The sequence below is a fragment of the Lissotriton vulgaris genome, chromosome 10 (genome assembly GCF_964263255.1).
Source record: "Lissotriton vulgaris chromosome 10, aLisVul1.2, whole genome shotgun sequence".
In the NCBI taxonomy this organism is placed as follows: domain Eukaryota; kingdom Metazoa; phylum Chordata; class Amphibia; order Caudata; family Salamandridae; genus Lissotriton; species Lissotriton vulgaris.
The window spans coordinates 58,503,810-58,520,788 of NC_141698.1; the positions used below are offsets into that span (position 1 = coordinate 58,503,810).

Genomic DNA, 16,979 nt, shown 5'->3' on the forward strand with positions numbered 1-16,979 from the left:
GTATGCTAGCGGGTTCTACGTCTCTGCCGTGATTTTCCCAACGGCAGAGACGTAGAACCCGCTAGCATTCCGAACTTTGATATGAACAGCATTTGATACTTGTATCAACCATATAACTAAAGACGCTCGTGTTTATCAACGAAACCTTTAGGACACAATCAAGAGATTTACAGAAAACTTATCAGATCAACAAGATGGATCTTTGATTTCTCGTACGACCGATAGAATCTTCCACTGTATAACTTCGTACGGCACATTCAAAGTAGGTGAGACCTCAGAGCGCCACAGGTATTTGCCCCTGAAGAAGGGAACGTTGGTTCCCGAAATGCATTGGGCGGCACTTCTTCAAAATTGATTTGGTGTTTATAAATGATATACGATGTGATGTACAGCAAGTTATGGATTATGTACAGGAGTAATTTCTATGTTTAAAGTATCATGACATGAAATCGAATGTACAATGACACCTGTATATATTTATTGATTGCAAAGAAAATATATGGTAATGCATAAAAAATTGAATTGTGAAATCAATGAAACTATGTTTTTCCATCACTAAACAAGAATTTGAAAGCATAAAATATTAGTTGTTTTTTCATTGAGACTGTAAGATTAAGAGTTAATTAATGAGAATTTGATTCTCCAGGAACAGTGCACACTGCATGTAGACCTTTGTCTACATTTACTCGTAGTTTTCACATATTGTGTAGCCAACACAATTAGTAGTGGTGCACCGTTTAGTTAAATTGAATACATAGAGTAAATTGTTTATTAGTTGAGTGCTCCTCCTTCCCCTTTGTTTTGTACAGTGTTCTAAGGCCGCATGAAGCTTCTGACATATCACACTACCTGTTTTATCAAACGACTAAGGAGCATGCTGAGTTCAAAGCGCTAAGTTGGCAGGGTATGCCCAGACGTGAGTCCCTTGCTCACTTTGCCACTGGATTCAAGATAGCCTGGCTGATGAGGATTATGAATCCGAAACCGGTCCCAGGATGCTTGTTTCAGGTCCAAGGAAGACATGGTTTGGCAGTTCGGGCTGGACTGTTCCCATGAGGCGCAGGTTCAGACTGATTTGCATATGGCCATGTCTGAACTGGGGTGGCAGAGTGGGCTAAAGAATGGTGATGGATTAAACCCAGATAAGTTGACTGGGTCCCCTTTTGTTTCCCATGCTGAGTTCAGCCATCAGTGGGGACACTGAGCAGATTAACATTAGTGCCAGTGATTGTTAAAGCCTTTTAAAATATCATCCACTCTCACTCTTTAGACAAAATAAAATGTTATTCAAAGTTGAGTTTAGGAATCTTGACAGCCTTTGGCCTCTTTCCTCTGTATAGTCATAGAACTCCTCGATGACTTGCAGAGGTTACTTTATACTATATATATATATTGGAGCTTGTTTAATATATCCGTACTAGGATCGACATCTCAGAGGTTTGACACCTCTTAGGTGGTCTCCTTGTGGGGTTAATTGTGGGGTTAATGTGGAAATAGTGCAGCTAGCTCCTCTAAAGATGTCAGAGGGGGGCGTGGCCAAGATGGCGGGGTGAGCGGACGCTTCCTCCCGCAGCTCCTCCGGCCCAACTAGGCTCGAGCCCTTTTCTTTAGCTTTTCTCCCCCCGCTGAAGCTCAGCCGATGAGAGGAGTGTGGCGAAGCACCTGGTGCACACATTGATGCCGCTTTGACCCTAATCGCTCCGGTGGAAGCGCCTCAAAAGACCGGTCGAAGATCGAGGGACGACGGAGCGCCCGGGAGGCGGAGCGTATCGGAGTGCTGTCCGTGCGCCTCTGCTGGGCCTAGTGCTGAAAGTTGGCGATCTGAACGGCGGCCGTCCCGGCACTCGGCGGAGTCGAAGGAGAGCTGCGGACTAGAGGATCCGCTACGCAGAGGACTTTGGTTGCGCACCTTGGCGCTTGGACTTGAGGTGGTGGCACCCTGCCTACTGGGGGACCCAATCCCGGGATTGGAGAGCGATCGGCCTGAAATCGGGGAAGGTTCTTCGGACCTTTCTGAGTGACAGTGTGGCCTTGGCTGTGATACTTTTCCGGTTGCCTGCTTTCTGGGGTGCCCCGGTGGTGTCGCCGGGCTCGGGCGATCTGCTTGGCCCCACCCAGCCACCATTTTGTCCCCGAGGAGTCGGTGTCGTTGGCCTTCCCCGGAGCCTCTTGACGGCGGTTTTCTGCGCCCTCCGCCCCTGCATGGCTCTTTCCCTGTGGTGTGTACTGGCCGAGGCCCCCCAGTTCAGATTCCAGCTACCGTCCCGACTGGGTGCCCACGGTGGTGGCGCACGGACTGGCCCGCCATTTTGTCGTCTGTGACGCAGTCCCCCGGACCCGACAGGAGCTCCCCACATCGAGTGCTTGCTGGTGGCTGAGCATTCCCCGGAGCGGCGGGCCTGTGCCCACTTTGCAGTGGGAGCCCTAGAAATGACTGGAAGAGGGGGCTCGAGAAAGGGGGACCGTACCCTGCCGGATATGCTTGGCAGGGCCCAGCAGCTACGGGACAGAACACAGCCGTCGCCGGGGTCTTCCAGGGCCTCGGCGGACGCGTCTGGAGGAGAACCCCCTGTCACGAGATCCTTCATGGAGGAGCTGTTCAATTCCCTCAAAGAAGACTTCCAGACGCTGAAGCGGGAAGTGGCTAGCGAGGTCCGGGAGGTCCGCAGAGAGGTGGAGGGCCTTGGTGAACGGGTTGAGACGGTGGAGACGGCATCTCAACGCCGGGACGATGAGATTGTCCACTTACAACAAGACGTTCTTCGTCTCCGGGAGCAGTGCGTTGAGCTCCAAGCTCACTCCGAGGACCTTGAGAACAGGTCCAGGAGGAACAACATTCGAGTGCGTGGCGTGCCATCTGCAGACGAAGGGACTGATTTGGTGGGCTATCTGCAGGACCTGTTCCGAGAGATCCTAGGGGAGGCCGCAGACTTTCCTATTCGCATCGACAGGGCCCATAGAGTTGTCCGACAACGCCAGTCATCGGCGCCCCCGCCGGACATCTTAGCTTTTTTGCCCGACTTCCCGCTGAAGGAGCGCATCATGTCTGAAGCCCGCAGGAAACAGCCGCTAACTTTCCGAGAACGGCCTGTTGCGCTCTACCAGGACCTGTCCGCCATCACACTGCAGAAACGCAGGTCTTTTAGGATTGCTACCGACTTCCTGCGCGACCAGGAGACCCCATACTCCTAGGGGCACCCCTTTCGCTTGATCTTTCGCTGGAATGGAGTGCTGCATCAACTACGCTCCTTGCAAGACGTTTGCGGTGTCCTGGGACTCACGGCTACGGAGGAGGATGGAGCCACAACGTCGTGGAGGCGATCAGAGAGAAGGGGCCGGCGGAGATCGGCGAGGAGACGATCGGCAGCGAGCGCTGGGCGTCCTGACCCCCCTACTATCAGGGCGGACATGGCCGGTGCCCTGAGGGCGGCAGCCGAGAACTTGGCCGACTCCAACGGCGTGGCCTTGACGGCCTAGACTCACTCCGGGGGGAGAAGAACATAGCTTCTTCGATGCCAGGTTTGGGGCTGGGGGGGGGATGGGAGGGGGCGGGTCGAGGTGAGTGGCTGGACGTCCACTTTTCTACTTTCTACGGACTTGCCCGTTTTGGGGCTTGACTGAGACAATGGGTTGTTTGAGTTTGCATTTGGCTAGTTGCCATGGGTGTGTTTGGGGTGGGGTTGAGTGTTGTTCTGAAGTTGGGGGGAGTCCCGTCCGATGCTGTCCTTGTCCACGCTTGGCCTGCTCTGGCCTGTCCCGCGCTGCCGCCCCGCGCCCCCCGCCCTCTGGTTCCTGGCCCGCAGCATAGCGTTCCTGGTCCCTGGGTGATATGTCGTCCCTGAAGGTGGTGACCCTTAATGTTAAGGGACTGAATAATCCTGTTAAGCGCAGGGCGATTTTGTCCCTGCTTGAGGGGACGCAGGCTGACATTTGCCTTTTGCAGGAAACCCACTTGTTGTCCCGCGACTGCCATATATTGCTTTCTGCTAAGTTCCCTACCCAGTTTTTCTCCTCTGCAGCGACCAAAACCGCGGGGGTGGCCATCCTCATAGTGAGCTCCTTTAGGGGGGAGGTGTTGTATAAACATGCTGAGCAGAAGGGGAGGCTTTTGGCCTATCGCCTCCGTTTGGGAGGCATAGCGTTTACGGTTGGCTCCGTTTATAGCCCGAATGACCATCAGGAACGTTTCTTGGACTCGGTACTGGTGGATGTCACTGCCTCTCCCGATCGCCATGTTATCCTAGGGGGGGACCTTAATATTGTCTTTGATTCGGTACTGGATAGGTCAGTACAGCGGTTTCCGCAGACTGGAGAACTTTCCCAGGCTGTGAAGGCCCGAATTGCGGACATGGACTTACACGACCTCTGGCGCTCCATGCACCCCACAGACAGGGACTACTCCTACTTTTCGCATGCGCACCGAACCTATGCACGGCTGGATTATCTTCTGGTTAGTGGGCCGATGCGTGCCGCCGCTACGACGGCGGACATCGGGGTCCTGTCACTGTCTGACCACGTGCCGGTTACAGGCGCGTTTGCTTGGCCGGCGGCCTCCCCCTCTCGGGGGATGTGGCGCCTTAGGGACACCCTTCTACACAAGAAGACGGTGGTGAAACGTATAGAAGAGGTCATACGGGACTATCAGACGCACAATAGCAATGCCGACACTTCACTAGCGACACAGTGGGCTGCATTGAAGGCGGTTCTTCGGGGGGAGTTTATCTCCATCTCCTCGGCGGAAAATAGAGAGCGGCAACGGAAGAGGGATGAGCTGACTGTACAGGTCCGGGAGCTTGAGCAGGTCCACCGCCGTACGGGTGCTCCGAGGGTTTGGAGGCAGCTGAAGGCGGCTGGGAAGCTCCTGTCGGCGTTGGACCTGGATAGAGCCGAATACGCCGCCTTGCGCTTGAAACATGCCTACTACACTGGGGGGGACAGGTGCGGCAAGCTCCTGGCGCATCGACTTCGGGTCGCGCAACAGCGTAACGTCGTGAAGGAACTTGTGAGTACAGACGGAGTGGCGGTTTCCGGGGACGCGGAGGTGGCGGAAACTTTCTGCATCTTCTACGAAACGCTGTACGCTGCGGAGCCCTCCTCGCCGCGGGTCGCCGAGGACTACCTGGAGTCGGTGCCCCTTCCGGCGCTGGACCCCGCTCAGGCGGAATACCTGGAGCGGGATATTCACGTTGAGGAGGTGATTTCTGCTATAGCTCGGTTGAAGCACGGGAAGGCTCCGGGCCCGGACGGCTACACGTCCTTGTTCTATAAGACCTTTTGCCCGATTGTGGCCCCTGTCTTAACTCGGCTGTTTAATTCCTTCGCCGACCCGGGAGCTATCCCACCGGATCTCTTGAGGGCGACGGTATCGGTGATCCCGAAACCCGGAAAAGACCGGGCTCTGTGCGGCTCGTATAGGCCTATCTCGCTCTTAAATGTCGACCTCAAGCTATACACGGGGATTTTGGCGTCCAGGCTGGCCCTGCACCTCCCCGGTCTGATTGAGGCGGACCAGGCTGGCTTTGTGCCCGGCAGGCAGACGGTCGACAACACCAAGCGAGTGACGCACGTTTTGGAGAAGGCCTCGCGGATCCCCGGGGCGCGGATGTTGCTGGCAGTTGATGCGGAGAAGGCCTTTGATAGGGTTCATTGGCCGTATCTCGAGCTAGTTCTCAGGAAACTGGGAATTGGTGATAAATTCCGCACTATGGTCTTCAACTGCTATAAGTACCCTTCGGCGTCTGTGCGAGTCAACGGGTGTAGCTCCCGTGGTTTCGCTATCGAGCGCGGCACGAGGCAGGGCTGCCCCCTCTCTCCGCTCTTGTTCGCTCTCTACATGGAGCCGTTCGCCCAAAGGATCCGCCACAACCCGGATGCTATTGGGATTAGGATGGGCCAGTACGTTCACACTGTCAGCCTTTATGCGGACGATGTCCTGCTGACCCTAGACGACCCCAGAAGGTCCCTACCAGCCTGCATCCAGGAGTTGGATGCCTTTGCACGGGTGGCCGGCTTTAAAATGAACATGAGCAAATCGGTGGCTCTAGATGTGTCTTTGGCTGCAGACACTAGGAGGGACCTTCAGCGACTATTCCCCATGCAGTGGTCTTCGTCCCTTGTACCATATCTAGGTATCCTACTGGCACCCACGTTGCCGGAGATGGTGGCGGCCAATTACACTTCTCTTAGTAAGAAGATTAGGGAGGAGCTTGGCCGCTGGAGTAAGGGCCTGCTGTCCTGGCTAGGACGGATCGCGGCGGTTAAGATGACGGTCTTGCCCCAGATATTATATCTTTTTCGTGCCCTCCCTCTCCAGCCTCCAGTGGGCTGGATTCGACAAATGCAGGCCGACATCTCCCACTTTGTTTGGCAAGGCCGCAAGCCGCGGATGAAGAGGGTCCTCTCCACGCTTGCCCCGGAAGCAGGAGGCCTCGGCATTCCAGACCTCCGTAAGTACTTTCAGGCGGCGCAGCTACGATACCTTGTAGAGTGGAGCAGGTGGGAGTCCGACAAGCACTGGCTTTTTCAGGACCAGGCCGTGGCTGGCCGCACTCTGCAGGAGGTTCCATTTTTACGCCGTGCTCATCGTCCCCCCAACCTATACGCTTCTTTCGTCACGCGGGTCCCCTTGAGGGTGTGGGACGCAGTTTGCGAGGCTCGGGGCCTTTCCTCTTTCCCCTCACCGTTTACACCCATAGTGGGTAATCCTGAGGGATGGAGCCGGGCGCTTTCTCCCACTGGAGAACAGCGGGCTGCAGGGCGCTCTTCCAGGTCTACGGGCCTGACTGCGTGGTTCCCTTTCAGCAGCTGCGGCAAGACTTCGGCCTGACGGAGTTGGATAGGCTACGTTACATGCAGGTCTGGCATTGGGCCCTCCAGCCCCAAGTGCGGGACACCGCCGACCGTCAAATTACACCGTATGAGCAGTGGCTGGTGACCCGCACCTCCGATGCCAAATTGATCACTGATCTTTACAAGCATCTACAACCCCCGCCGTTCCACTATTATAACCCGGGGAGGGAACGATGGCACAGGGAGCTGGGCAGAACACTTAGCCACAAGGAATGGGACCAGATCGCACACCGGGCACGACACTCTGCGTACCATACCGGCCTCACTGAGACGTTTACCAAGGTGTTCACGTACTGGTACTACACCCCAGAGAGATTGTGTGAGATGCATAGGCTTACTGACAGGGGGTGCTGGAGAGGTTGCGGGCAGGTGGGGACCCTCTCACATATTCTTTGGGATTGTCCCTTGCTGGCCGCCTATTGGAAGGAGGTTCTGGATGAGGTGGATAAACACTTTGAAATCGAGCTCCCGCGCTTCCCGGCGTATGTCTTGCTGGGCCTCCCTAATGGGTTGATGTACCCACTGAAATCTCGCAGAGGTAGGCAGATCGCAATCGCATTGGGGTCTGCGGTCCAGAATATCCTTATCCATTGGCGCACCACCACTGTCCCCTCCGTTACGGGTTGGTTACATAGACTCTGGCATGTGTTGGGGATGGAGAAACTGTCGCTCACAGTGGCGGGGGAGATTGACCAATTTGATGAGCTGTGGCAACCCTTCCTCGCGCTGCTAACCACCGAGTTCAGGGAGCCCACCTGCCCGAGGTACCTCAGACTTCTGAGGCTGATGCCGCCGGTGACTCCGGCAGAGTAGGATAATTTGGGGGCGGGTTCCGGGGGGGGGGGGGCGGGGGTGCGGCTTAGGGGCGGGCAGTATTGGTGGTGGGCCATTGGACGGGGGGGTTGGGGGGAGTTGGGGACTTGTTTCCTTTTTCTTGGGGCAGGGGTTCCGGGAGGGGTTGGGTTGTGCCTTTCTGAGTTATTCTCTTTGCTTTTTCTGTTTGGATTTGGGGGCTGGTAATGCTTAGAACAGGGATAAAGGTTGCTTTTTGTCCTCTCATCTGCCAATGCCTTTTCCTCTGGACTACGAACTGTTTCTTAACAACGCTCCTGATATTGCACTTCTTCTCTCTAATGTGTTGTATGTAACCCTGACCTCCTGCTCCCATTCCCCGTATTCTTTTGTCTTAATAAAAAATGCTTTAAACCTAAAGATGTCAGAGGAGAAATGTTTTTGGATGTAGCACGAGTAAATTGAGGGCTATCTGACAAGAACCTAGCCAACCTGTTGACTGAAGTAAAGGTAATAAATTGTGGTCTGTATGAAATGTACAAGGAATAGTAAAGGTTTGACAAAGCCCTTGATAAATAAGTTTGCCTCTGTTGGTGCTCATTTTCTTGGATGCCAGACAGGAAACTATCCCAGACCTGCTTGATTGTTAGTAGAGACTTGTAATGGAAAACCTTGTGTCATTTTTGTTTTTATATTGACCTCTCGCTCTCCCATCCTCCGAACTAGGAGCCAAGAGACTCTTGTTCTGCGCTCTCCAGAGGAAACCGTCCTGTCCTTTGCTGAGGTGGAAGGAGAGAGAAATGCTTTAGTTGGGACAACTGCAGCCAACAATGCTGTCATTTGGTAAGAAGCAGGCTGCAGTTTATGATTGCAGGTCTTAGTAGTTCACTTTGCCACCATTTTATTGCACTCTGTCATGAGACCTTTCCGGCCCCTGGTCAAGAGACAAGATTTTCACCCTGCCATCCTATACTGCGATACCGCATGATTCCTTGTTCCCATGCTCATTGCCCGTAGTTCCCTGATGAAACCTCACCCTTGTCTGCTTCTATCGTGTTTTCTAGAGAATGTGCCTCCATCACTCCCACAAAGAGTTACTCAAAGAGGATCTTCACTCTACAAAACCGCAGTGCTCTTCCACGACGATCTAAAAAAGCCAATAGGTTATTACTTTAGGGGGACATTGTGCAGTTTCGTCACTGCTTGGTTTGCACAGGTTTATTATTACCAATTCGTGATTTAATTAAATAGAACTAACCAGAAGGGATTATTGATACTCAAATAGGGCAATACCATTAGAAATGTAATTGTGGTTGGTTTTTATTACCTTTTGTATGACGTTTTAATAGATTCTAAATATACAAAGATATGAATTTTAATTGATTCAAATGATGCTTATACAATGCCTTATGTCTATAGATGTTTTATGTTGTACTTTTATGACTTTAGCTGGCCGAATAAAATTGATTTGACTGACTGACTGACATTTGAAATGGAAAATTAACTATGTTGTCACCTGAATTTGATGTTCAACAACAGATCACGTTTCACTATTTTTGTCCATCTAAAATCATCTGGACTACTATTGCCTTTACAAATGTCAACTATCTTCCAAGAACTCAATTCTTTAAATGGTTGATTCCTAACTATAGAAATATCAGGTTAGGAGTGACCTTAAGTGGTGCTGGTGTATATCTACAAATTTCAGAGCAGTGCTGCAATTCGTTTTCTCTGATGTTCCTTCAAAGCTGTGCTCCACAATGTAGTGGCGAACACCCCAATCCACAGATCATTAACCAGGTAATGAGACCTCACTTTCCAAATAGTTATGGGCTCTTCACACCCTAGAGTCTTTCCTTACCCTACACTATTGAAAGTAATGATGTGGCGACATGGGATGCTGTAGTATTTCCTCTGCCATTTTTCATCAGGCCAGTGTGTCAGTGGTGCTGTCAAGGTACATTTTCATGTAAATCGGTACTTTGCCATATGCCATAATTGCCCTTTCTCAGATGAATTTGTGGAAGACTGTTGCTTCACAAGACCCTATGCAATGAGTCGAACGAACGTCTCTTGAAACATTACTTTTGGACCTATTATAAGTGAATTTCCAAATGTCTGTGTTAAAGCCATTTCATCCCCTTGTTTACAGCTGTTGCCACCGTGATTTGCTGGTTTGCTCAGTGCTCTAGCACTGTTAAATTAATTTAGTGAAAACACTGATAAAGTGTAACATAGACCATGTGGTGGTATTTTGGCATTAAGCAAGACGGACACAGGCATCCGGAGTGGGAATATAGAAAGCCAATTGCATAGAATCACAGTATCCTGGTCCAGGAAGCTCAGGTCGTCTTTGATGTCACTGATGGCATATGGACTATTCCAAAGAACAAAAGCAAGGATGGACACTGCCACCTGCCCAACACTTCTTGTAGTGGAGTATTTTTAAGGGTTTTAATAGAACAGACTGGACAGGTGTAACTAATAAACAGTCCCTGAATTTCCAAATTTGGATGTTGGTTATTGATTCTAGCCTACTGCACAGTGCATAGTAACCAGATCATCCTGAACTGGATGCACTTGGAAATGGGAAGTCGGTTGAACGAGGCATGCTTCAGAGTAATGTGATCATTGCAAGGTCTTACGGTAGGCAGATACGCAGCAAACAATGGGTTAGTAAGTTTGAAAAAGTTACTGTAGTTAAGCCTTGAAGATATGAGCACTTTGACCATAGTGATGTTTACAAGGAAGATCCGTAAGACAGCATTTCTTTCTGCCTTCCTACGTAAAAGTATTAGATGTCTACCTGAGAGGCGGAAGCTAGGGTTCTAGACCCTGATTTTGGAGGTGTGGTTTGGGGTGTTCTGGAGACAGAAGAATTGTTCAGATGTGAATTCTGTCTAAAGGCTACATGTCATGCAAAACCTGGAAGGAGCAGAGGAATCTGTCACTAGAGAATGAAGTGCAGGATTGAAGTAAAAATACAAATTTAGAAATAAAAATACCTAATATTGTGCATTTTCCCTCCCCGCAGGAATGCCAGCAGTGGGCAGCTTCTGAAAAAGATTCCCATTGGACATCCACAGGAGACTTCTATTTGCCTCCAGGCCTATTCTGAACTGGTGAGTCCATAGAACTATTGAGGAGGAAATTGGAAAAGCCAAAGCGAGGCAGACATACTGTAGTGCGATTGCTGTAAACATGTCTGTCCCCTAACTCATTCTTTGTGTAAAGTAGATTTAATACCTGAAAAGAAGAACTGTCTGCACACATCAATGGCAATGTCATAGAAATTCTACCTATAGCACACCATCTGCCTCTCTTGGAACTTTTTCAGACCCACCACATATGCACAGAGAACAGACGAAAGTGCTACCACAGGGATTACAGAAAGTCAGGGGGGATAAGGACATCTGAAGGAGGTACAGGAAAAAGATTCAGAGTTGATAAAACTCAAAACCCCAGGTCCATACAACTCAGTTGCAATGATGTAACAGATCCCTCACCTTAACAAAGGAAGACAAGATGAAGATAACAAGTGTGATGTCTGATGCTACTGGTGGCCAAAATTGGTATCAGATAAAGCTTGCATGGAGAAAAATATAACTGATGAAAAATCAAAGTGCATATTGTTTTGAAGGGACGCATTATCACAAGGACACTTTGGCAATGTGGCATACCAATCACCCTGTCTGGGGAAATGCTACAAAATAATGGAAAAGATTCAAACGAAGTCTCGTAAGATCAAACTATGCTTAACATTTGGGACACTGAGCAGATTAAACTCACAGCACAGAGACTGTTTAATTAGACTGTAGTTAATGTTGGAAAGCAGTTAGCCAGATTTCTCAGAGTGAGGTCTAGCTTGCCTTCTCAGGAACATTTCCTTCACCTGCATCTTGGTTCCTGCATCAATAGCCTCTGGCATGTGAAAGAACTCCACTAGATCCAGATCTTAAAAAAACACATTTAATGTATCTAATCCAGGAAATTGCCATAGCAGTGTCTAAAGCCAGGCAATCCATCAGCACTTCCTTTGTAAAATGGGCCTCAGGATTCCCCCATGATCTTGTCCACAAACTAAGGGTTTTTCTGATCCACAGTAAAATCCAGTCCTACCTCGAGATGACACATAAAGGATGGGGTGGATTGAGGGACAGCCTAATCATTTAATCCACAGCTGCTCCTAAATTATAGGAGTTGGCTAAACGACGTAATAGTGTAAGAAACTCCTCAAATGTTTCTTTGGGTCTCCCACTATAACTGTAGAAATTATGCCTATCTAATGTTATACTACATTAAAGTTTAAAACATTTCTCAAGTCTGTCCACAGCTCATCAAAATAAGTCGCTTCACCAGTACCCTTCACAAGTATACATCTAGCTAGTGTCCTAAAAATGCATTGGCCCTCTGAACCCAAGCAATGGAACCGAATGCTTTTTTTCTATCAACCAGCATTTCATACTCTTCCGTTGCCACCATATACATCAGAAAGACCCCTTTACACCTTTTCCATGGTATAGGATGTTATGTTAGTAACCACTTATAAAGCGCGCGGACACCCGTAGGTTTCATGGCGCTGGACATGAAGACTGTTGCAGCAGAATTACTAGACATATGCTTGCTCAAACAGCCATGTTTTCAAAGCCTTTCTGAAACTCGGAAGGATAGTCACAACCTCTGAGTGCCAGGGGGAGAGAATTCCAGAATATGGGGGCTAGATGGGAGAAGCGACATCCTCCCTGCCGTTTCCGTCTAAAAGACGAAGTGGTTAGCAGGAAGAGATGAGCTGAACGTAGACTACGCAAAGGTGTATACTTTGTGATCGTACTGCTAATGAATCTGGGGCTATTGCCATGCAACGCCTTAAAAGCTGAGCATCATGTCTTAAAGGCTACTCATTGGGCTATCGGGAGCCAGTGGAGTTTTACCAGTCCAGGTCTGGCTGACGGCTATTTAGGCTGTTTATGAATCAGTCTTGCTGTCTGATTCTGGACCATTTGGATTATCACCTTTGCACTGGAAAAAAATGAATGCCATGGATCAAATTGCATGCGAGCAAGATCTGAGTTAACAAATAAGTATAATGTTGTAAGGCAACAAAAATGCCTTAAGTGAAATATCTCAGTGATATCTGCACACCTATCATTAGACACTTACCATGCTGAATTTATAGACTGTATTAATAATAGGTGACAATGCTGTGGCTGCATTAGAAAACAGATCATCAAAATAAACTCAAGTTAATCTCCTGTAAGGAAGGTTATGCTTGTCCAAAAGCACTTCTGCAACACCTTTGTGCATAATATAGGTCAAGTCAGATTTTGATGGCAAGTTCTCTTAGTTTGGCATGTGTGTGATCGCAGAAGAAATTAAGCAAGGTCATGTCCTTGATCAGCCATGGTTTCATCTCTGTGTACCGAACTGTACACACACACATACTTTGAATAAAACAGTACGTAGTCTAGAATCCTGTGAATGGTGAATACCGCATGGAGCGGGATGTTACAATGCTGAGGAAAATGTCCAGTCATGTCTTGCTCTCATTTGTTTCATGTATGGCGTGTTTCTTTCGACAAGAACACATAGTTTGATCAGTCAGAATACGTCCGACCGCATCGAAAGATCACTCAGTGGCACAGCAGCCCAAAGGCAGGCCCACACAGGGTGTTGCTGTTGCAGTTAAAGCTTGATGCCAGCAAAAAGTAGGAGGTACAACATCGAATCGCCCAGGAGCGCCAGTCTGAAAAAATGAGATGTGGCATAAAGGCTCAAAGAAGGATGATGGGTGAGATTCACCGGTCATTCCACCTCACCCTACTGGTACTATCCACCTCAGGTGAGTAGTTATGAGGTGGGAAAATAAGCAAGAGATGTAAAGTCATTTCAGAGATGGTGTGAATTCTCTATATAAACTTTGTCTCTAGTGTTGTAAACATGGCACTTTACTCAGCCCTCATGTAAGGTGGCTTAATAATTGACAATAAAGCGCCTGCGCTCATCAACATCCTATTTCACTGAGATTCTATCCACACCACTCTTGGAATTTTCATATTCTAACATTCTAGGCACAGACCTGTTGAAGGAGACATTAAGAAAAGATTCAGAGCCGATGCTAAAACCGAACACCCCCGCCTAACATGCATATCCTGATAAGTATCCTGCCCCGAGGCGACACACTCGGGAAGAAATGGAAAGGTGAAGCAACGCTCGTACTCACCGTCTGTCCCGGGGGCTCCTGCGAGCTGCGGATCCGAAGTTGTGCCCCTGTTTGGTCCGGGGCCTCCGCGGCGTGAAGACCGGGGACTTGCCTGTGAAGGTAGGCCGGAGTGAAGGTGTCGGCGGCGGCCCCTGGTGGAGGAGAGGGGTCGGCTGGGAGAGGCCGTTGTGCGGTTATGCCGGTGGCAACTGACCGGGCCCGGTCTGGCGGCCTGGGGGCCCTGTGGACGGGCGCAGCCCGCCGTGGATGGGGGAAGACCGCCCAAGAGGCATACCCCCCCTCTGTTGCCCTGTCCGGCCAATTTGAAGCCCTGCGCCCAGATTCGGAGGGGCGGCGTCCGTGGGACGGTGGCGTTGGCGGTCCCCGCTTTTGGTGGCCCTCCTTTCTGCACCCAGGTTGCCATTTCTGGGGCTCGAGGGGACTCCGGTGGTGGCCTTGCTTGGGAGCCCGCTCCAGGAGTTGAGGCGCGTGGAGACGCGGCTGAACCTGTAAGATGGCGGCCGGCGCCCTGGGTCACGGATCTACTCAGGGCGGCGAACTTGGGTAGCTGAAGTGCACGGGGGCCTGGTCCTTATGAGCGCGAGCCCACGCTTGGCGATGTCCTTGACGCCCTACAGTCTCTACGTGCGGCCATGGCCCTCGATGCCTTTGTGCAAGATGGTAGGTCTGCCGCCATTTCTGCTGGGTCGTCCCTCATGGACGCGGCTCGACTTCGAGTGTGTGCAGATTCGCTCCCCTTAGCTGCTGCGAGGAGTGCTGCCGCCGTGCATCGACAAGACTCTATGCCTGTGGCCCCGAATCTCCAGGTAGCTTTGATTGTGGCGGGCGCGGGTGTGGGCTCCTTGCTGGGGCCCGTTCCTGTTCGAATGATTGGGGAGCGATGTGGATTTCCGATTCGAACTGCCTCGGTGAGGTCCCGCTGTTACCTTGTGGGGGAGGCCTCACTTTCCTGGGCGGCGAGACTGCACCCGTACTGTTTGCTGCTCTTATTGTCGCTATTGGAAAGTCTGAACTGCCGCAAAAAGTTCTTGCTTTGCCGTCTGTTGCTGGGGTCCCCTGGTTTACACCCTTGGCCCGTTTTGTTCTGATCCCGTGGGCTCCCCACCTCGAAACGTTTATTGCCTACTACTCTACTACGCAAGGTAGCGATGACCAGGAAAGGACAGGGGTGAGCCGGTCTGAACCCGGAGGACCACTGGTTAACGGATGGAGATGAGGAATGCCCTTAGCCACGACAATATGGCCGATTCCTTCGAATGTTTCTAATACCTGAGACTGTGTCGATTTCGTTTTGATGTGGAATAAATGTGTGTGAAGGCGGGGGGCAGGGGCCGACCGACTCGATTGATGGTCTCCTCTCCCCCTGGTTCTTTTCCCCTTTTTTCTCATCTGTTTCCTTTCTCTATTTCTAACCTTTTCTATATTTCGGGTTTCTATTTAGGGCGACAGGCACGCTGCTGGGGGGGGGTAGGCCGTAGCCTTGTGCAGGGTGGGGTGGGTGGGACGGGGTCTCTTTCTTGTTCGTTTTCCCTTTAGTTCTATGGCTCTTTTGTATCCCTTTATCGGGACGCTGTGTCTGTGGGTGTCTCCCATGGCGTGATAGCCGGTGGGGTTGGGGGGTGAGCTGCTTTCCTTCTATGGTATTAATTGCACATATTTCATGACTAGCACGTCCTACCCCCGATAGCGGGTCTCTCAGTCTTGCGCGCTTTTAGCGCTGTGGGGCGCGTGCAGCAGCGCGGCGTTCTTTCTTTTCCTCTTTATAATACTTCCCCCTTCCCCCTCCCCCTCCCTCTTTTTTTTCTTATTACTTGGGTTAGTATAGAGGATGATTGAAACTATGTTGCTGTTCTGGTTCCTTTGTTATGTATTAGCACAATAATCAGGTGGTCGATGGGCGCGTGATGGGCCACGGTGGGCACTGACTTGAACCATGGCGTCTATAAGTTGATTGCTGTGAACCGCTGCTGATACCCGTTTTTATCGATGCCCTTATGTCTTGATGTTTGAATCGTGGCCCGCTATGGGAACTTAGATGACTAAAAACTGCAACTGATCCTGCTATACTTCCTATTATAAAATGAACCTTCTTTAATCCTGCTTCCAGCGATCGTATTTAGCTTTCCTAAGATTGGACGGCTCGCTTGCACAACGCTGGGTGACTGCCGGGAAACCTCCTTATTGACTTATGTGCTTCTCATAATGTGTCGTGGCCGGCCTGATTGGTTGTAGGCCCGTATTTGTATGCTTCCATTTGCACAATAAAGGTTTTTTTAAAAAAAGAAACGAACACCCAAATCCACAATACCCAATTCAAATAAGATAACATTGATCTTTAGAGAAGGTACCTTTAAGTGCAGTGAGGTTTTCAGAGGGAAGAAACTTGAAAGCATTAAGTCTACAAAGGGAAAGGGTCCCAGAAAAGCACGGTCTTCAGTGGAAGGTGGTTCCGAAACATTGAGGTCTACAGAGGGGAGATGTTCACGGGCAGGTAAGCCAGCAGTGAGGAGAGGCTCCTGTACCATGATCTTTGGAGGTGAGAGGTTCCAGGGCTCTGCCCTCTGCAGAAGACAAGGGCTACAAGGAAATTGGTTTAGTAGAGGGGAGTACATGCTGTTAAAGTCTAGTTTGGAGGTTACTGTAGGCCAGCTATGCCTTTGAAAGAGAGTAGCAGCAAGACAGTCAGATCATACCAGGAATGTATGTTGCCAGCATTGTGCACCGTTCACCAGGCTCCAACACAGGTGGAGAGTGAGCCTTGCTTGTAAAGCTTTAGGTCTGCAATTTATTTCTATGCTTTTTCATCCATATAATGTGCAGTGAATTACAAAGCTCTTTAAACAAAGACCCATTTATCTTTAAGGGATGCAGCATTTCTTTCGCCACTCCATTACGTTTGTAGGTCCTCTTGCTGCTTCCCTCTTATCAAATTTTCCATGTTTCATGAGCGGATCTCCATTATACTGGGTTCGTATATGGCACAAACACTGTACCCACTACTGTTTACCCTCCAGTCTTATTCTAGGGGTCTATCCTTTCATTGGTGGATGGTGAACAATGCTTGATGAGGTGAACACTGCTTGGTGAACTCTAAGCCTGCACTGCGTTCTCTATATCC

At 50.2% G+C, this 16,979-nt stretch overlaps 1 protein-coding gene across 1 annotated transcript in view; it reads left to right on the forward strand.

Annotated features, from left to right (window-relative positions):
* Positions 1-16,979, forward strand: part of PALB2 (partner and localizer of BRCA2) — a 76,408-nt gene that overhangs the window by 47,741 nt on the left and 11,688 nt on the right. The window contains exons 11-12 of the mRNA XM_086940453.1: positions 8,368-8,484; positions 10,676-10,763. Of these exons, the coding sequence (XP_086796579.1) occupies positions 8,368-8,484; positions 10,676-10,763 (205 nt within the window). The remainder of the gene's footprint in view (positions 1-8,367; positions 8,485-10,675; positions 10,764-16,979) is intronic.